The sequence below is a fragment of the Melospiza georgiana genome, unplaced genomic scaffold (genome assembly GCF_028018845.1).
Source record: "Melospiza georgiana isolate bMelGeo1 unplaced genomic scaffold, bMelGeo1.pri scaffold_29, whole genome shotgun sequence".
NCBI lineage: Eukaryota > Metazoa > Chordata > Aves > Passeriformes > Passerellidae > Melospiza > Melospiza georgiana.
The window spans coordinates 4,757,821-4,778,870 of record NW_026652215.1 but is presented as its reverse complement, the minus strand read 5'-3'; the positions used below and the strand labels follow the sequence as shown (position 1 = coordinate 4,778,870).

General features: G+C 53.6%; 1 protein-coding gene and 1 long non-coding RNA gene across 2 annotated transcripts; both read left to right on the top strand.

The window, feature by feature from the left end:
• Nucleotides 1-3,109: 3,109 nt before the first annotated feature.
• LOC131096509 (uncharacterized) lies at nt 3,110-5,494 on the top strand. Its single transcript, XR_009115984.1, has 3 exons — nt 3,110-3,182; nt 4,166-4,262; nt 5,448-5,494. It is a non-coding gene; the product is annotated as an uncharacterized LOC131096509 (long non-coding RNA).
• A 10,068-nt stretch (nt 5,495-15,562) lies between these two features.
• Nucleotides 15,563-18,445, top strand: LOC131096394 (serine/threonine-protein kinase pim-1-like). The gene is made up of 6 exons (XM_058044734.1): nt 15,563-15,745; nt 15,953-16,534; nt 16,658-16,708; nt 16,906-17,272; nt 17,914-18,090; nt 18,339-18,445. Exons 1-6 carry the CDS (start codon nt 15,563-15,565, stop codon nt 18,443-18,445), a joined length of 1,467 nt encoding a protein of 488 aa, XP_057900717.1.
• The last annotated feature ends 2,605 nt before the right edge of the window (nt 18,446-21,050 follow it).

Below are 21,050 nucleotides of genomic sequence, written 5' to 3'. Positions count from 1 at the left end.
GTGTAAAGTGGACGTACAGGTCCAGTGGCAGGGCTGGGTTCCACCTGGCAAGTGTGCCAGTGGACATCTGGTTTTCGATGAGGTCGAGGGAGCTCGTTGCCTGCGGCGTCAGTTCCTTGGGTTCCCAGGGGTTCTTTCTTTTCAGGAGGTCGTACAGAGGGTCCATGACCTCGGGGGGAATCAGGACAATGTTGCGAAGCCACTGCAGCGATCCCACCAGGCGTTGCACGTCGTGGAGCGTCTTGACGTCTCGGTTGACTTTCATCTCGGGGGGTGTCACGTAGGAGCTTGTGATTCCTACTCCCAGGAAGGTCACGCAGGGTCCTCTCTTGATCTTTGCGCTCGCGATCTCGAAGCCGTTGGCCTGAAGGGTCTCCGTGATTGTGGTCACCAGGTCATCTACTTGGCTTGTTGATGGTGCTGCAACCAGGATGTCGTCCATGTACTGGATGATGGTTGCGGTGGGATTGGAGTGTCGGACCGGCGTCAGTGCTTTGTCCACGGTGATCTGGCATATGGTCGGGCTGTCGACTAGGCCTTGTGGAAGCACTCTCCATTGGAAGCGAAGGTTGGGCCGCTCGCCGTTCCGAAACGCCACGGAAAAGGCAAATCGTTCTCTGTCCTCAGGGTGCAGGGGTATTGAAAAGAAGCAGTCCTTGATATCCAGTACTGCGCATGGCTGCCCTGTGGGGATGGCTGAGTTCGTGGGTAGCAGCGTCTGGACCAGACCCAGGGGTCGGATTGTCTTGTTCACCTCTCTCAGGTCGTGGACGAGATGATAGCCTTGTCCGGACCTCTTGGGGATCACGAATACAGGGGTGTTCCATGGGCTGGTGGAGGGTTCTATGTGACCCTTTTGCAGTTCGCGGTCGACCAGTTCCAGCAAGGCTGCCATTCGAGGCTCTGTCAGGGGCCACTGCTCAACCCATACAGGGTCTGATGATTTCCAAGTCAATTTGATTGGCAGCGGAGGGTCTACGGCAGTGGCCTTCAGGATAGGTTTGTAATCCGAAATCCGAGCATGGAAAGGACGTCCCGTTTCCCCGGGGCCGGGATGCTTGGAGTGAGGGTGCTGCCAGGGAAAGCTGTGCCGGCTGGGGACAGCTCGCTGAGTTGTTGCCCTTCCCCGGAAGCCTGGACTAACGCGGTCGTCCTGCCATTCCTGCTTAAATACAATCCGCCCCGCCCCATCAAAAAGCATGCGGCTTATTTGCATAATATCAAAAGTGAGCAGATCGTTATTGCTAGAAAGGTCATCCTCAAGAGTGGGTACTACAGCTGAGTTGATCCCTATTTCTGAAATCGCTTTGGCTTCTTTTGGGTTAACCGGGGTATATGCCCTTTGTTGGTTCCCCCGCACTCCGGCAAACTCCCCCGGGAAAGCGTGCATGGAGGCTGCCGGTGCCCGGTCCCCACAGGCTGCTTTCATTTTTCCCCAATCGGTGAGTTTGTGTTGCGATTGTTTCCCGATATTGTTTAAATCTTTATTCGGTTTCGCTCGAAACCGCATTAATTCTGCTCTCTCGGTTTCCAAGTCCCAGCCGGGCTCAGTCGGCTCTTCCGAGCTGTCTGAGCAGCTGTTACTTGACTCTGAGCCGGAACCTGACTGCCGGTACACTTCCGGCGCTCCGTGCCGTTTTGTGCGGCTTCGACCTCGCTCCTCCCTTCGGGGGTGGTGCTGCTCCCTCCCCCTGGGGTCCCCCCGCCTCCTGCCGGGGGAGGTCCTTACCCTACAAGGACCTAATTTGAATAGAGCGCTCTGGTTGTTCTTACGCTCCTCCGCGGGGGCCGCCCCGTCTCCCCGCTCGCCCGCGCATGCGTTGTTAAGCAGGCTGACTCCGTTTCCGCCCCCCGCCTCCTCCCTTCCGCCCTTGCCATGTGGTTCGGCGCCATTTTTAAAAGCACATGGCGGGGGCGAGTTTTTACCAATCCCAGCGGGGTCCGACAATCCAGCCTCGTTCCGCGCCTCCTCCGCGAGTCCCTGCCAGAAGCATCGCGCGCGCTGCTCTGCTTCTTGCGCCGGACTGGCGGCCGGCGGGGAAGAGACAGATAGAGAAACCGCGGCTTTTTCGGACAGTTCCATGGGGGGGGCTAGGACCCGGCGGGCTCCGCGGGAAGGTCGGGGGGTCCCCTGGGAGTTCCGGGGGGTCTCCTGGGGGCTCTGGGGGGTCTGGGCTCGGGCTCGGGAAGGGGTGGAACGCGCCCGACCCCCGAGTATTCCCGCCTTCAATCCGATCGCTCTCAGAGGCGGTCTGCGTTGCGGCCCCCACCCCCGGCTTTGGTGTAGCTAATAAACGTGTACACGCGGCTTTCTGCGTCTCCTGTTCTTCTAACGTCTTGCGTAGGGCCTTTTCTACTTTCCCCCACGCTGTCAGGTTTTTACCACTGCCTGCGGACTTAGAGTCCTCTGCTGAGGCGGCAGTGCACTTCTCCCGCGCTTCCCAATATAATATATTTACCGGACGTTCGATCGTCCCCAGCTCTAGGAGCCTTGCAATAGCAAGATTAGAGTTCCTGAGCTCACCTTTAATTCCCCATTGCTCATGAGCCTGACTTACGACCTTCGCTGTGGATTCCATTGTCCAAGCTGGTGCGGGGGGCGTCCCCCCCGCTGCGGTCATCCTGCTGCCGCAGCCGCCGTCCTCTTTCCAGGAGTGTTCCTGTTTCCCGGGCGCAAGCCGCTGTCCCGGGTTTCCGGCACCAAATGTTGCCTTTTGGATCAAGGCAGGCGACCTGGTTCTGAGGTACAGCTCGACAGCCCTCTCTCTAGGGCCGTTCGGGCCAATGACATACGCAGACACCAATGTGGTGGACGGTCAAAAGGCGTTTATTACTTCTTCTCATGGGGTCTTATAGTCTTAGGGGTCTCTACGTCAAAAAGGGGTTTGTCCTTCTTACCTATGGTTAGTAGGGGATGGAAAAGTACTGGGTAAGGGATGGAAAGTTACTGGCTTCAGTGGGGCAACATTCCTATTGTTAGTCGGACCACATTCCTATGTTAATTTCTTATCTATGAGTACCTGAGGGTCTTATCTATGGGGAACCGAAGGTCCTAGCTTCCCGTGACATCGCGAAATCTTCCGCAGCGCCTCTTCCCTAGCTACCACAAGCCCCCACCCCCCCGAGGGCCCGCGCCGCCTTCCTGCTGCACTGCCTGCTCAGGGAGCACCCCCGCCTCAAAGGTCAGCCCAAAACCGCCCAGATTCACCCCAAAAACTGCGCTGGGACCCCCTCGGTAACACCCCGGCAGGGAAACCCCAAAAATCCCCGAAATTCCCACAAAAATCCCCCCAAAATCGCCCAGATTCACCCCAAAAAATGCCCTGGGACCCCCTCAGTAACACCCCGGCAGGGAAACCCCAAAAATCCCCCCAAAATCACCCAGATTCACCCCAAAAAATGCCCTGGGATCCCCTCAGTACCAGCACAGCAGTGAGACCCCCAAAATCCCTGAAATTCCCACAAAAAATCCTCCCAAAATCACTCAGATTCACCCCAAAACTGCCCTGGGACCCCCTCGGTAGCACCCCGGCAAGGAAACCCCAAAAATCCCCGAAATAACCCCAAAGTTCCCGCAAAAATCCCCCCAGAATCACCCAGATTCACCCCAAAAAATGCCCTGGGATCCCCTCAGTACCAGCACAGCAGTGAGACCCCAAAAATACCCACAATAACCCCAAAATCCCTCCCAGAAAACCCCAAATTCACCCCAAAAAATGCCATGGAATGCCCTCGGTACCAGCCCAGCAGTGAGAGCCCCAAAAACCCCCAAATTCACCCCAAAGCCAGCCCCAAAAGCCCAAAACTCACCCCAAAACCAGCCCTGGAATCCCCTTAGCACAAGCCCAGCAGGGAAACCCCAAAGATCCCATAAATTCCCAAAAAAATCATCCCAAATTTTACCCCAAAATCCCCCAAAATGGCCCCAAAATCCCCGAATTTCACCCCAATTCCCCAGAACTTCCCAATTTTCCCGTTTTTCACCCCAATTTTCCCACAGCCCCCTGGTGCAGCAGGGCCCGGTGCCGGAGGGTTCCCCACATTTCACCCCAATTTTCCCGGGCTTCACCCCAAAGCCCCCTTAATTTCCCCCCAATCTCCCCAGATTTCCCCCCAGTTTCCAGGATTTGCCCAATTTTCCCGTTTTTCACCCCAATTTCCGCAGCCCCCCTGGTGCAGCAGGGCCTGGTGCTGCGGGCGGCGGCGCTGCTGCGCTTCGAGCACAACGGGGCCCACGAGCACGGCCTGGGGGTCCTCTGCAGGTAAAAGGGGGGGAGAGACCCCTCCTCAAATTAACAAAAACCCAAAAAACCCAAAAATACCAAAAACCTGAAATTTGGGGAAAAAAACAAAAAAAAAAAAAACAGGGAAAAATCATCAAAATTTGGGTGGAGAATGAGCAGGAAAGGGCAAAGGGGAGGGCCCCACGAGCACGGCCTGGGGATCCTCTGCAGGTAAAAGGGGGGGAGAGACCCCTCCCCAAATTAACAAAAACCCTAAAAACCCAAAAAACGGAAATTTGGGGGAAAAACCCGGAGAAAATAAAAAAATTCTGAAGAAAAATATCAAAAATGGAGGGGAAACACTCAGGAAAGGGGAGCAGATAGGGGCAGTAAAGGAGGGCGGAGACCCCTCCCCTAATTACCAAAAACCATAAAAATCAAAAAATCCCAAAGAAACTGAAGTTTGGGCAAAAATACCCCAAAATCCTGGAGAAAAAGCATCAAAATTTGGGGGGAAAATACAAAAAAATTCTGGGGAAAAACATCAAAATTTAGGAGGAAAAAAAGGGGAGGGGGTGGGGACCCCTCCCCAAATTAACAAAAACCCCAAAAATCCAAAAAATCCCATTAAAAACCCCCAAAATTCAGGGGGAAATCCCGAAATTTGGGGGGTCTTGTGATGGTTTGGGGAGGTTTTGGGTGATTTTGGGTGAATTTTGGGCAATTTCTGGGGGATTTTTGGTGGTTTAATGGGTGGGTTTTGGGGCAGATTTTGGGAAATTTTCAGGTGATTTTTGGGCATTTTTGGGGGATTTTTGGGTGATTTTTTGGGTCATTTTTGGGTGTTTTTGGGGCAGATTTTTGGGGGAGTTTTGGGTGATTTTGGAGGGAATTTTGGGGAAGGTTTTGAGGGGATTTTGGGGTGATTTTTGGGCTTTTTTGGGTGATTTTGGGGATGTTTTGGGTGATTTTTGGGTGTTTTTTGGGGGTTTTGGGGTGAATTTGAACTATAAATACTGAATTTTCCCAAAATCACCGTTTTTCACCCCAGCCTGGCATCGGGCTGCCCCAAGGGGCTCCACAAGTGCCGGGACCCCGTTTTGGGGGAGTTTTGGGGGATTTTTGGGCTGTTTTGGGTGATTTTGGGGCAGTTTTTTGGGGGGTTTTGGGTGAATTTGAACTATAAATACTGAATTTTCCCAAAATCACCATTTTTCACCCCAGCCTGGCCTCAGGCTGCCCCGAGGGGCTGCGGGAGTGCCAGGACCCCATTTAGGAGGAGTTTTGGGGGATTTTGGGTATGTTTTGGGTGATTTTTGGGTGTTTTTTGGGGGTTTTGGGGTGAATTTGAACTATAAATACTGAATTTTCCCAAAATCACCGTTTTTCACCCCAGCCTGGCATCGGGCTGCCCCAAGGGGCTCCACAAGTGCCGGGACCCCATTTTGGGGGAGTTTTGGGGGATTTTTGGGCTGTTTTGGGTGATTTTTGGGTGTTTTTTTGGGGTTTTGGGTGAATTTGAACTATAAATACTGAATTTTCTTAAAATTGAGGAAAATTCGGAGATGAGGGAAAATTCGGACAGACTCTCACACTGGCTCAGTGCCTTTCTGTGTCCCAAGTATGGGGCTCTTCCTTTTTGCTCTGAGATGCAAAACCTTTTCACTGCTTCCATGTGACTGAACTCTTGAGGTCCCTGATGTGAAATGTTTTAACACAGCTCCTGCTACAGCAGACAAGTTTGGATTTACAAATGTGAAAGGAGAGCTTTTCTTTTGGAATTTAAAACCCTGCCAAGTATGCTGGAAGGAAAGAAGAATAGGATTCAAACATCTGCGGAAATGTGCTTGATTTTATAAAATGGGGTTGGCCCTGCCCTTTCTCCTATGACCAGAGAAAAGTGAGCAGAAACATGTGTTTCCCTTGTAGATAAAGTGTCCCTGCTGAAACAGCTCAGCTACCAATGGAATCACCTGAGTGGCCAAGCCCTGCTGGATGTCACCGAGCGTGTCACAGGTTTGGCCTCCCCTTCTGAGCCAAGAGCTCTTCCCAGGGAGCATTTACAGGGAATGCCTGTGAGCAGACAGCAGAGCAGCTCCTCCAAACCAGGAGGTGCTGAGCGTGTCCCTGCTGCCCCATAGCCAAGGCAGGTGGGTTTGGCAGGTTTTCCCTGGCTGCTGCAGAGCTGGGCAGCACCTGAGATGGGGGCAGCGCTCGGCCTGGGGCTGAGCTCTCACTGGGGCATCTCAGAACCACCTCCAGCAAAGGGAGGGCTAAAAATGCCCCAGCTGGCTCCTCTCTGGGGAGCTCAGGGACATCTGTGATCTTTGAGGGGAAATGGTGGCCAATGCTGTTTCAGGGCATCAGTTTGTTTTGTCCTCACAGAATTCTTGTTTTTCTCTTGGAAAGTTTTGAGGCTGAACCGTGCAGAGCCTGGGGGTCACAGCTTAGGTCAGAACTCAACAGAGGTACCAGAGGCACGGGTTTAGTGCAAGGCAGCCTCTGGGGCACAGGGACAGAAGCAGAGTGCTGAGGCTCCCTGCCTGTGCTGTCAGAGGGGCCTTGGACTGAGCCTTTCAGGGTGTGCAAACAGTGTCTGCCTGTGTCAGCACTGCCCAAAATGCTACAAATGCAGCTGATAATTGATTCCTCAGAGGAGCTTGCTGTGTCAGCAATAGCCAAGGAATGGAAAAAGGATAATCTCAATATATAGCAGAGAAGATTGTTGATAGCCTTGCTTTAACTGGGGCTAAATCCACTGCTAATTATGCCAACATCTTGAAATGCAAGGTTTAATACACTTTGTGTCTTCATTAGGAATCTCAAAAGGGCATGTTCAGCGATTGGGAATGTCAAAGGCCCTTTAAAGAGCATTTGAATAAAGAAGATCTCCAGCAATAGGGCATTTAGTTTAGCACTTCTTTTGATCTCTTTTTCAAAAAAAGGAATTAACCATAAATTAGGACTACTTTAGAAAAAGCAGATGTTCTCTCTGAGATTTAGCAGGACCGGACAGCTGTTCCTCACATTCAGTAGTCACTGATGTCTTTAATTGCATTTAAATTCAAATGAATTCCCATTTTAAAATGGGTACCATAACCCTTTCTTGCTTAGCAGAATTGGTTTTGGGTACTTGCAGGAGCTCTTTCAATGTTGATGTCTGCTGGTGGATTAACAGCATAGAGAAAATGAAGTCTCTTCCGACGCAGAATATTAAATTGCTGCTGAATAACATTTTGTCCAATCAGAAAATAAGAATGGTCTCCAGAGCATTTCAGGTTTTCATCTCTTAGCCAAATCTGCCTATTGCAAGGAGCCTGTTGCTAGTAAACATTTGTCCGTGTTTGATACAGTTCAGTTCAGAAAACGGGCAGAGAGATTTCAGAGACAATATGAGAAAACACTCGTGTTTTGGTTACATTTCAGTCCCCTGTGTAGCATTTTTCTTTCTCCATGCCCCTATTTCAGTGGACATATAAGAAAAAGTGCCATTACCATTGGGAGGGGAAGTGGCATTAAAATGTGGAGATGCCCAAATGCCAAGGCAGTGGGGTCTGGGTAATTCTCTAGAGATGCCGTGAGGTTTGAAACAGCTCTTTGTTGGAAGCCCCATAAGCATTCTGCCAAAGACCCCAGCTGGTCACTGATGTTTCTCATCCAGCTGTCCGGCAGCAGCCATCTCTTGTGGGCTGGAGTTTTGAGGTGTGTTCTAATCCTGCCCTTTGCTGTGTGCCACTGAGAAAAGGGAAGAGCCAGATTAGGCATCTGGCACTTGACATCAAAGTTACAAAAATGGAATCATCCCTTTTATTAGAAATCTCTCCATTTCCTCTCTATGGTACATTTCCAAATCTTCAGTGCGGGTTTAGACAACTTCTTAATGGAAATCAAAGGCAATTGGACATTTCATTCATTGTTCATGCAGAGATTGTGAAATAATTTAGTAAAGGTAGGGAGTCTGCCACAGGGACAAGGCTCTGGTTGAAACAGTTAGTGCTGAGGCGTGGGTGGTTCTGTTTCCAGGATGATCAGCTGCTTTGCCCATTTCTGGATCAAGGGGCTCTGGGTGCTGTTTTGCTGCTCTTGGCCAGAGAGGCTGGCAAGAAGCAGAAGCAGAGGTAGATCCTTGTTTGCAGTGAGGCTGGTGGGTAAGGAGCTGTGTCTCTGTCCCGGCAGTGCTTGTGCAGGGGGTTCATGCCAGGAGCCCTGAAGTCGCCCAGCGCGACGCCCTGCCCGTGCTCTGGCCCTGCCTGGGGAACAAGGCGCTGCCTGTGCGGAGCGCCAACGTCCGCACCGTGGCCACCAAGCTGGCTTCTGCCCTCTGCAAGGTGATGGGCACCCAGCTGAAGGAATGTGCTGCCAGCAAGCCTCCACATGTGTGGGAAAACCTCTCCAGAATGCTGGGCTGGTGAAGGCGAGATGTTCTCCAGAAGGCTGAAGAAGCACTGAGTTGAACACCTCTGGATTTGCCTTTTGAGCTGTGCCAAAAATGACAAAATCCTAAGGAAGGGTGTGCATCTGCCCCCACTCTCTCCATAACATTTCCTAGTCATAGCATGGGGGGCCTGAAGCAACTCCAGATGGAGGACAAGGTGAAGGGCAGTCATGGCTCAGCCTCACACAGAGGTGAGGGGGTAGCTGGGCCAATCTCTGCTGGCAGGAAGGGTCTTGTGGCAGCCCAGAGAGGCTGTGCACATTGCCAGGGAAAAGCTGTGCCCTGCACATGCCCCTGCAATGAGCTGTGCTGCTGCCAGTGCCCCTGGAGCTGTGGGGCTGCTGAGCTGTGGGGCAGGCAGAGGAGCAGGAGGGTGCATGTGCAGCTGAGCCATTCCTGGGGAGCACAGGGCTCTGGGCTCCCTGCTGTCCCAGGGCAGCCCAGAGGCCAGGCTGGGCCTGTGCCAGCTCTGGGCAAGTGGCTCAGGGTTTGCCCTGGCCTGCCTCAGTGTCTGCCAGCAGGAGCATGTTTCCCTGTGCAGCTGTTTGGACATTTCCAGGAAATGTGTCCCAGGAAATATGGAGCTTCAGATGCTTTAGGTTTACATGGTGGCCTCTGTTAAACTTTGCCTCTCTGTTAAACTTTGTGTCTCCATTTTGCAGATCTGGCTGGTTACAGTCCTACCGAGAAGTTTTCTCCGGACACTTCCCATGTTCCCTCACCCACAAAGTCCTCGCCTCCCATCCAGAAGAGCTCTCTGTCCTCCAAGCTCAGGAAGAAGCTGCCGCCTGTGTGAAGAGTGTTTGAAGAATAGGATTGATGTGTTAGGCTTGATAGTTACAGCTGTACATATGTTCTGATCTTTAGATGTAGTTTTGAATTAATGTCTTTTGATTCTGTCTTTAAGTTTTGATGACATATTTTTAATCGTATATATTTTATTTTGATGATGAAAAACAAAAATAAATAAATAACATTTAAATAAACCAGGAGGAGAATGTGAGACCATGACCTGCTAGCCTAGAGATTATGGGAGTGCAGCTCATTCAGTGTGCCAGTGTCTCACCACATCCTTTCCTCATTGGGCCTCTCCTCTTCCTCTTTGGCCATGGTTTCTTTGTGTCATTTGTGCTGCTGTTTTCAACTTGTCATTGTAACAGGGCCACACATTGACATGTTTGGGGGACAATGGATCCAAAAGATCCTATCTAGTCAAAGGTTTTCTACCTAGGTGTGTTCTGTGCTCACCAAAGGGCTGAGCAAAGAAACCAAGAGAAGTGTGCCCAAATCCCAAAGCTTTGCTCCTTTGCAATCTCCCACAGATCTGGCTCACAGGTGTCTTCAATCACAATTCCATAGGTAAGAAGAGGTCATGGATTTCACTGGGAAATGATGCACTGCTTTGGCAAAGTCACCTGTACGTATATTTACCCAGGACAGCAGTCCAGCTGTGTTGTTTGCACCTTGTTTGCAGAAGGATGAGTGCACTGGGAGGCCAATAACAAGTGACAAGGGTTCCTCCAATCTGCACTGCAGCCTGGGTGCCATTCAGCCCAGAGCTAGGGGATCATTTGTTCCCATGGACCAGTGCTTGCCAGTGGAATGAATTCCTGCACAGCTGGAAGAAGCAATTCTGGATTCAGCTCCAGCTGTTGGTGGGCTGCATGATCATTGACAATGCTGCCCTTCCAGAAATTATTCTGCAGTTTCCTTTCATAGTCATTTGAAGCTTTGAAACTTCACATTTCAATTTGCTTTGCCTTAGGGAAAAACACTTCTGGGCCCAGTGCAAACTGAAACCTTTTGACAGCAAAGTCCTCATGGTTGCCAGCTTCTGATGTTACACAATGTCACCTGGCTGCATGTGTTTGCTTAGCTCTGGGTCTAGTCCCGGCCTAGTAAAGCCCAGGCAGGGTGGCACGTTGCAGGGAAAACTGGTCCATGAGCTTATGGGGTTGCCATCAGCAGCAGAGTGAATGTGCCCTTTGGGGATTCCTCTGGAGACAAAATTAGGGACCTACCCCATGCCACAATATTCTCTTAGATCTTTCTAAAATATCCTAGGAAAGGCTGTGAAACTTCACATCTCCTTGCACACCCACTGTTTGAAGAGGGGCATTTTTGTCCCTCCTCAAAGTCATTGCTCTTGCACATCAGAAACATGAACATCCACCAACAGGAATGATGCATGGTCCTGCTGCTGCTGCTTCAGAGCTCTGGGAAGGTCAGACCTGGGTGTTACCAATATGAGCACTTAATTAGCACTTCATGCTCCTTCAAGCTGTTCAGATCTCAGGGCTCTTTGTTTCAAAGCAGCCACTGCACCATCTCTAGGGAAGAACAGGAACTGGGAAACAGCCACTGCCAGCCTTGCAGGGGTGTGGGGGAAAACCTGAAGTGTCTGCATCGAAAGATGAATGGGAAGAGTGTAATTGCCAAAGCAAACGCTTCATTAGGATAGCAGGAGCAGTTCTTTACTGCATGCTTGCATGAAGATCATTTGGGATCTCCTTTTTGTATCTCATGCAGAAAAGGAGCTCTTAATAATACCACACTACTTAAACCAGATTGGGATGACGCTCTGTAGTGGTTCACAATGAAGCAGACTGCCTGCTGTGTCACTGCCAGCCCTGCGGAGCCTGCGAGGGACCAGAGTGTATCCCATGCCTGTTTTGCCTCCAAGCAGAGCTTGGTTTTCCTCATTAGTGTGGAGTAAATACAAGAGTAATAAAATGGACAATTAAACTGGCCACTTTGGAGGTTATGCTCATGCTTTCACACATCAGTCCTGTACCTCATGCTCCCAAGGCTTGTTACTCAGCATTAAATATTTTAACAAAAAAACATCAGCTCTCATGTTACATCTGAATAAAACTGCACAAGATCATCAAGAATTCTGCTGTCAGGAACAAGACAAGAGCCTGCCGACACTCACTTGCAGCTGTCCTGGATTGCTGCAGCCCTTTGTGAAAAGCTGCAGCTGACAGAGTGTTTGGAGTTGGTTTGGGCCTGTATGAAAGATCTGTGGAGCAGTGTGCAGGGCTCTCCTGGCAGGAAACTGTTTGTCCCAGCCCAGGGACACGGTGCCGGCAGGAGCGGAGCGGCCCCGCTCCCAGCCCGAGAGTCTGTGAGCTGAGCCACGCCGGGGAGAAAAGGCAGCGAGGGGCTCCAGCCCAGCTGCTTCGCTGCCCTGCCCGCTCCATGGAGCTCTGCCGTGGGAGAAAGCCGACATCGGATGAGTCCCCGAGCTTCCATCAACTGCTGGAACTGCTCCGTGACAGCACCTGTTCTTCCGAGAGAGACCCCAGCGCCTTCTTGTAACGCGTGTCATGGGGGGATTCTGTTTGTTAATAAACTGTTGGGGGTTTTCCACTTTCATCTATCAGTAATAATTTCCTATTGCTGGAAATGGACTGTTGGAACACTTCAGAGGAAATGATTTATTGCACAATATCCTGTTTGAAGTTGTCTGAAACTGTGTGAGACAGATGGCTTCACACAGGAGCATCCCCAAGGCTGCTGAGGGGAAGGCACAGAGGAAGACAAACCCAGTATTTCTGAGGGAACTCCTTGACACCAAACCAACCTGAGTTGTCAAACAGCAGACCTGATGTTTCGAGACATGGGCCACAGGGGAAACCTTGCAGTGTGTTTGGTCCAGGCTGGGTTATGCTCGAGGCAAATGTGTTTCAGTGTGTTGGATAATACTCTTTTCTTGACCTAGAGATGGGGACACTGAGAGGTGTTTTAAAAACTTTTATTCAATTTTCAGTCTTATGAGAAGGGTGAGACAATACAGATGTTATAATTCACGCCATCACAATCAGAAGCCAACTATTTCCTAATTATAATACATTATAATTAGTTTTTTTGGTCTATCAGTCTTTTGCCATGCCACGTTGTGAATGCCTTAAAGCCAATTATTAAAACTGCCCCTCGTGGGTCCCACTATAATGCATCTTTCATAGCTCTGTTTTTCCAAAATCTTATTTGCAAGGCCATCTTTTGGAACTTTTTTTCACCTCCATTTGTCTCTCAACAATATCTGTCCTATTCCATGGCATTTTTAAGTCAGCATTTCTTGTCTCAAGGTTTATATACAGATTCATACTCTGTGGGCATTCTACTAGGCCCTAAAAGATTTCTAGATATCCATTTCCCACATCAGTGCACTTGGCTCCTTCTCTCCTCATTGTGCCTGGCAAGCACAGGAGCCCAGAGCTCCTGCAGAACCCATCCCAGCACTCAGTGGGAGCAAACTTGTGTCCAGTCCTCGCCTGGAGCTGTGGTGCCCAGCATTCCACCACACTGGAATGAGGAACTGTTCCTGCTCTTTCAGAAGGAGCTAAGGAGGTTTGGCCTTCAGATCAATTGTCTGCAGGCTCCTGCAGTGCCTGGTGCTGCTCTCTTGCCAGAGGCACCTCAGGCCAGGGGGACACATCTGGGCTGCTGTGTCTGCCTCTGGGGCTCCCTGTTCTGGGCAGTGAGGAGGAGCTGCAGAGGCTCTGCAGGACTGACAGGATGGGCTTTGGGGCTGGCAGGAGAAGCTGAGGGACCTGGGCTGCTGGAGCTGCTGAAGAGGAGGCCCAGGGCTCCTCCTGCAACTGCTCCAAGGGTGGTTTCAGAGAATCCCAGAATCAGCAAGGCTGGAACAGGCCATGGAGATCATCAAGTCCAACCTGTGCCCTGACACCACTTTGTCTCCCCTGAGCCTCCTCTTCTCCAGGATAAACAACCCCAGCTCCCTCAGCCACTCCCCACAGCTCTTGTGCTCCAGACCCATCCTCAGCCTTGTTGCCCTTCTCTGGACACACTCCAGCCCCTCCATGTACTTCCTAAATTGGGGGCACCAGAACTGCAAACAGCACTTGAGGTGCTGCCCAAGCAGTGCCCAGCATAGGGGAACAATCCCTGCCCTGCTCCTGCTGGCCACACCATTCCTGATCCAGGCCAGGAGCCATTGGCCTCCTTGCCCACCTGGGCACACTGCTGGCTCATGCCCAGCCTGCTGTCCATCAGTCCCTGCAGGTCCCTTTCTGCCTGGCTGCTCTCCAGCCCCTCTGGCACCTTGTTGAGGGAGGGATGCAGGGAGGGAACGGGTCCAGATCCAGTCCTTCCTGAAATGTGGTGTTTGCTGGCACTGCCAGTTCCCAGATTTTGATATTTCCCTATTCTGGCACAGCCCAAGTGCAGCAACTTGCTGGCAAAGAAAGTCAAAACCAAGCAAAGACCTGGTACCTACAGCAACCCGATCTCGGGTTTGCTGACACCGCCAGTACCCAGATCGGGAATGTTTCAGATGTCTGCACAGCCTAATTCCAGCAGTTTGCTGGCACAGAAAATTAGCATCTGGCAATTTCTCAGTGCCGGCACGTTCCACACCAAGATCTGGCAGTGCCCACATCTGGCAATTTCCCTCTTCTGGCACCACCCATATCCAGAATTTGCAGGCAAAGAAAGCTAAAACCTGGCAATTTCCCCTTGCCAGCACCGCCCAATCTGGAGTTTGTTGGCAGCAGGATCCCAAGAAAAATGGAAGGAAAGAAGGAAAGAAAAGAGGAAGGCATCCAGACCCAGTCCTTCCTGGAGCCTGGAGCCTGAAATGGACTGTTTGCTGGCACTGCCAGTGCCCAGATCTGGAAATTTCCCTATTCTGGCACAGCCCAAGTGCAGCAATTTGCTGGCACAGAAACCCAAAACCTGTGGCAGCTTCCTGCTACTGGGTCTGGAACTGCCCCCACATCTTGTGTTTCCTGCACCAGAAGCCAGATTTGGAGATTTCTCAGTGCCAGCAGAGCCCAAATCTGGCAGATTTCTGTCGTTGGCAATGACACCACCCAGATCTGGTGTTGGCTGGCAGTGCCAGCGCCCAGGTGTGAAAACTTCCTGGTGTCGGCACAGCCCAAGTCCGGGGATTTGCTGGCACAGAAAGCCAGAGTTTGGAAATCTGCAGGTTCTGGCACCACCATCATCCAGCTCTGGTATTTGCTGGGACCGCCATTGCCCAGATTGGGAAATTTCCCGATGCCTTCACAGCCCAGGTCTAGCAATTTAGTTTTAGCTAGCTTAGGAAGAGAAGTTCCTTGGACTGTGGCTTTCCTTTTTCTTGGAACTGTTTAAACCTGCTCTGGACTGAAAACCCAGACAAACACCGGCAGCAGCTCACACCTGTGGCCCACCAAGCTCTGGGACGCTGCATTCCAGCACCAGAGGGACTTAGAAGAGACCGAGTGAGCAAACTACAACCCACAAAAAGGACTTTCTGAATTTGCCATCTCCACCACTGTCAGAGGTTTTATTTAATATTACTCATTTTTCATGCTTGTGAATACTTAACTTGTTAAATAAACTGGGGTTTTTTCACTTTTCTCGAGGGAAGTTTTTTCCTGAATTAGTAGGGGGAGGGGCCATTTGAACTTGCTTTCTAGACGGACCCCTTTTGGAGATTTCCTCCCAAAATTTGCCCTAAGCCAGCACAAACAGTCATCATGCAAATTTCACCAGTGGCGTAATTTCCCGGTGGCAAATCTTTTGACAGAAGCTTGACCTTGTTCTCCATGAGAGATTCTTGGGAAGAGCAGACAGGAGAAGATTCTTGGAAAACTGAAACAGCTTTCCAGAAGTGAAATAAAAATGAAAGAAACAATCCAAGATGTTTTCCTCTATTTATTTCTATGCTCCCCTTTTCTATGTTGCATCCCAGTAATTCCAGATGCACTGCACCTCTAAGATTGGTGACTTAGTGATTTTTAGACCCTCTAAAATACCATGAGCCACACACAGTTTTCCTTCCCCTGTTTTTACAGGAAAGCAACACTGGAGGTGTAAGTGCAGTGCTGGGGTCAGGTAGGAATCCTTCCCCAAGGGAAGGTGCCCCCACAGTGTTTGACGCTCAGCAAGGACAATGCACAGCAGCAAGCGAGGGGATCGCTGTGCCAGTGCGCAGGAGTCAGGGCTCTGCATCCGGGCTCAGCACTGCAAAGTTCCCGTGTTTGGGCAGACGGAGGGGCTGTCCCCGGGGCGCGCGGGGCTCGAACGTGGGGCTCGTGGGGCGAGCGGGGAACGGACACGGGGACGAACGGCCCCGGTGCTTCAGTTGCAGCGGCGGCAGCGGCGGCAGCAGTAGCGGCGGCAGCAGAAGCGGCGGCAGCAGCAAAGAGATATTTTGAATACTCTCTTTCTTTCTCTTCTCTCTTTCTTGCTCTCTCACTCCCTTTCCCGCTGTCGGGCACCCTTCTCTCGGGGTCCCTTGCCCGGCGTCCCTCTCCTCTCCCCGCCTCCCTCTCCCCTGCAGGGCCGGGCCATGCCCCCGGCCCGCCCCCGGCCCCGGGCGGGGCTGCCCCGTGCCCGGCCCCGGCCGTCCCGCCGCGGTCTCGCCTCCGCCCGGCTCTGGCCGTGCTGGCGGTGGCGCTGCTGGGCGGGCATCAGTGCCTGGTGCGGGGGCGGCATCGCCGCCTTTTGCCTCCGCCTGGCCCGAGCCCGGCCCCGGACCCGACGCAGGCTCCAGTCCCGACCCCGGCCCCGGCCCCGGCCCCGGCTCCTCCCGGGGCCCGCGGAGCACACACGCGGCGCGGCCGCTCCCGCCGCCTCCGCTGCGGCTTCCCCGGCCCGAGCTCCGCCGCTCGGCAGCGCGGCCGCCGGCCCCGAGCCTCCCGTGCCGCGTTCCCGGGAGCGAACGCCTGGGCATGGCCGGCCCAGGGCGGGTGAGGGGCACTCGGGGGTCGTTGCTGGCCCCGGGCCGAGCGCTGACAGCAGCGTCCCGCCCGCAGGGACGGCGCAGGAGGCCCTGCTGGAGCGGTACCGGCTGGGATCGCTGCTGGGGCGCGGCGGCTTCGGCAGAGTCTTCGCGGCCACGAGGCTCTCGGACGGCGCCCCGGTGAGCGGCGGGGCCGGCGGCGGGCGCAGGAGGAGGGCTCGGAGGAGGAGGAGGGCGGAGGGCGGAGGATGGGGCTCGCAGTGCGGGCGGCGAGCTCACCCCGCTGCTGCCCTTGGCTTGCAGGTGGCCATCAAAAGGGTGCCACGGAACCGCGTCCGGCACTGGGGCGAGCTGGTGAGTGAGCGGGGCCAGCAGCCGGGGCTGCCGGCCGGGGATGAGCCGGGGCCCGGCACGGTGGGAGCCGCCAGGACGCCCCCAGGGAGAGCGGGCGTGGGGCCAGCGCAGGGCTCAGAGCACCCCGGGCTGGCTGAGGGCTTCCCCAGGCCTGGCACGGCATCGGCCCCACTGACGGCATCGTGCTCCTCCCGCAGCCCGACGGCACCAGCGCACCCCTGGAGGTCGTGCTGCTGGCCAAGGTGTCCACTGGCTTCCCCGGTGTGGTCCAGCTGCTGGAGTGGCTCGAGCTCCCCAACTGCATCGTGATGGTGCTGGAGCGGCCAGAGCAGTGTCAGGACCTGCAGCACTTCATTGGGGCACGGCAGTTCCTGCCTGAGGAGGAGGCGCGGGAGCTGTTCCGCCAGGTGCTGGAGGCCGTGCGGCACTGCACCAGCTGCGGGGTCCTGCACAGGGACATCAAGCCAGAGAACATCCTGGTTGACCTGGACACCGGGCAGGCCAAACTGATTGACTTTGGCTGTGGCACCTACCTGCAGGACACAGTCTACACTCACTTTGCAGGTGAGCCTACACAGGGCTGTGCTCCTGCTGCTGACATCTCATGGCCCAACATCTCCCAGCCCAAGCTGGCTGTGGCAGCAGGAGTTCTCCCTTTTGCTGCCAGTCAGGGCACTGAATCTTCAGCTGAGTTGCTTTAGAGCAGGGCTGGGTGGGCAGCCATCTTCCAGCCCTGCTGGCAGCCTTTGCCAGCCACTCTGCCCAGGACTGGGGCTGTGCTGGAGCAGCCAGCCCGACCAAAACCCCCGTGGGTGGGGTAGCAGAGAGGGAGGGCGGAACCTGTGCCCCAGCCACTTTGGTGTGCAGATGAGAGGAAGGGCTTGGACTGCTCCACTCGCCCTGTTTGCCTTGGCTTCATAATATTTTTGGGGCAATGCAGGCAGGGAGGATATGGGCAGGTTTTTTCCCCAGCATGGAGTGGGTTTTTCCTTTGCATGTCATGGTCGGGCCTAGCCAGGGCTGCCCTCTTCCAGCACCAAAGGCTTCTTTTCCAACCCTAACTTTGTGTACAAGTCCCAGATGCTGGCGAGAGGGCAGTGGTCACCCTGTGTGCCCCTGATACAGCCCCCGCAGCCGCAGGGATGCTGGGGCCAGGCTCTGGGAGCAGCAGCATCCCCCTGATGAACTCCGTCTGTATTCCATAGGAACACTGTCCTACAGCCCCCCGGAATGGAACGACTTTGGCTGGTACCATGGTGAGCCAGCTACCATCTGGTCCCTGGGCATCCTGCTGCACCAGATGGTCTGTGGGGAGCACCCTTTCAGGAGGGGCCAGAACCTCAGCTGGGGCCAGCTCCCACTGCCACAACGGCTCTCTCAAGGTGGATCCTCTTCTCTGGGCACGGGGGGAATGCCAGTGCTGGGAGCCAGCAGCGGGGTCGTGGGCATCCCGCTCTGGCAGCTGCTGAGGAGGTGGCACATGTCCTGCTCTCCTCCAAAACAGGGAATTGATGGGAAAGTTTAGGCCCAGCTCTGAGTACATCCAGCACGGCCTGGGCACGGGAATAGTGGGCTAAATCAGACAGGAGCCTTCTCTGGCTGACCGTCACTTTCTGCTTTCTCTCCCCAGAGTGCAAAAACCTGATCAGGTGGTGTTTATCCGTGAACTCCTTGGACAGACCCGCACTGGAAGACCTGTTTTGTGATCCTTGGATATGGGATATTCCTCTGCCATAGAAGAAGGGAGAGAGCCACAGGCACACTTTGATCCAGAGCCCTGGTAAGTTCCTGCTCCTCATATGCCTTGGCAATGAGAAGCAAAGGAACCCAGAGCTTTTTGTGCTGCCTGTGTCACTGCACCGGGGTCATGGGATGGGAACACACAGCCCTTGTGCTGGAGCTGAGCTGCTCTGCCCAGCACTGGTGGCCGCCATCCCAGCTGGTTTTGCTTGTCCTGGTTCCCTGACAGCTTGGGCCCTGGGCAGAGCCCTGAGAGCCTGGTCTGCCCCCAGGGAAGGAGAAGGAACCCCTGGAGAATCAGTACCGGGTGGTGATGCTGCTGCTGCTGCTGCTGCTGGTGGAGACAGCGAGGGTGACATCAGGGATGACAAGCTCTTCCTCAGCCTGGCCACAGGAGGCTGAAGGTGATGCACTTTGATTCTGGCACCTTCTTCAAAGCCAAACTCCACAGGGAATTTGCAGATGAGTCCCCACCCGGGGAAATTCTGCCAGATGTGGGCATGACCCAGCCTGGCTGGGAACCAAAGGCTCCCCCTTTGCTGGTGCAGATGCAACTCATTCTTCAGTGGCTGCCCCGCTGCTTTTGGCAGGGCTGGGAGGATGGGCTGGGGTGGGTACGAAATGGGAGTGGGCTCCTGGCCCTGCCAACAGCCCCCAGCACCCACCGTGCCCCAGGCTGGGGCTGGGGCTGGGGCAGCCAGCCCGACACAAACAAAGCCCCATGGTGGGAGCAGAGGTGGGGCTCCAGAACCTGTGCACAGCTGCTTTGCTGTGCAGGCAAGGAAGGGCTGGGCTGCTCCACTGCCCTTGTTTGCTTCAGGGTCACGGTGATTTTGGGGGGCAGTGCAGGGGGGAAGAGAGAAAGTGTGGGTTTCTCACAGCCATGGCTGGGTTTTTCCCTACCATGTAGGGGTTGGGCCTTCCTCAAGGCCCTGACAGAGATAAGAGTTTTTACTGTTTTTCTTGTTTTCCCTTTTTGTCTCTAAACTCTTTTCAATAATGTGTTGTTTGTTATTCCAGAGGAAGCATTCGAGGTGGTCCAGTGTGGATGGGGAAGTGCTGGGGAGCAGCTGTGGCGTGGATGAGCCGTGCCCTTGGAGAAGGCTGAGGACATAATTTGGGACCAGCTTTTCTTCCAGCTGTGGCTGGTGTGAGGTGGGTCCCTGTGTGCTTGGCAGGGTGGGATCAGAGCTTTTGGGAGATGGCAGCGAGCACAGGAGCATCCTGCTCTGGGCAGCTGCTGAGGGCTGGATGTGCCGTGGCTGGCTGCAGGCTGGGCACATGTGCTGCCCTCCTGCTCTGTGCCAAAGGCAGCAGGGATGGGCAGCTCTGGGCACAGCTCTGGGCACAGCCAGCATGGCCTGGGCACCGCAGGCCTTGGCACAAGGGCACAGGAGCCCTCAGCTGACGGGCGCTTTCTGGTTTCTCTCCTTGCAGCCGGGCTCTGCGGGTGCTGAGGCTGCTCTGGGCTCTGCCAGGGCTCTGCTGGGCTCAGCCCAGGGCCCAGCTGGACTGGCTCTGCCCTCACATTGCTCTGACAGCTCTGCATCAGACGAACCCATTGCAAGCACAGTGCCTGAGCTTTCTGCTTTGGCAGGTGAGTGAGACCCTGCTGCAGGCCCAGAGATTGCAGCTGGGGACACACATCCAATTGGCAAGGACCCAAACTCTCCACAGTCCCGGCTGAACGCCTGGATCTGCACAGGGTGTTTTGTCTGTTCCATTCTTCCTTCTTTATTGGCTGGAATTGTGCAATTGCACTTTGTTCCTGCTCTAGCAGTACCACGAGTGGACCAAAGGCTGGCGAGTGGGCCGTGCTCCTGAGGCAGTGCAGTCTGGAGCTGGTGGATGGAGAATTGCCCTTCTGCACTGCCAAGCCAGAGCAAAAAGCCATAAGTGGGACTTTGTGACTCTAACAAACTCTTGGCAGTTTCAAAGGGAATGTGCAGCTCATTAGCAGGGTGAGAAGGAAGGTCATCTTCTAAAGGATTTGGGCTTTGACAGAGTTTCCATTCCCAGTCCTGCTTGGAGCTGGAAGGGCACAAAGCAATTTCCTATTGCTTCGAGCAAAATTTCAAATACCAGTGTTGGGAACAAAGCCCAAAATCTTTTAAGAGGCTGCTGAGGTCAGTAAGATGGATCCATGCCATCAGCACATTTACAATGTAAAGAACTGAGTTCTCTTTTGAAAAAGATCATTTACCTCTTAATGCAAAGAATGTGTCTTTGCATTTATGTTTTGGTTTTTTCACTAACATTGTGTTATGTTTTTTCACTAGCACTTGGATTTTATTCTTATCTTTTACAATTTACCTATTTTTTTCCTTTTTCCTTTTTTTTCTCTCTAAATAGAAAACATGTCCTAAAGAAGAAATGTCCTTTGCTCCTGGTTCCCGTGTGGAGCAGCAGCTCCCTTCCTACTGGCTGAGCTGCTCAGGCACAGCCCAGCAGCTCCTGGTCCTGCAGGGCTGAGGCTTTTCCCCGTTGCTGGGCACAGACTGATGGAGCAGCACTGCTGAACATGGGCACACAGAGGCACCAGCAGCAGCTGCCTTTGGCCACCTGAGGCTCCAAGGCCCAAACTCTGAGCAGCCAGGGCTGG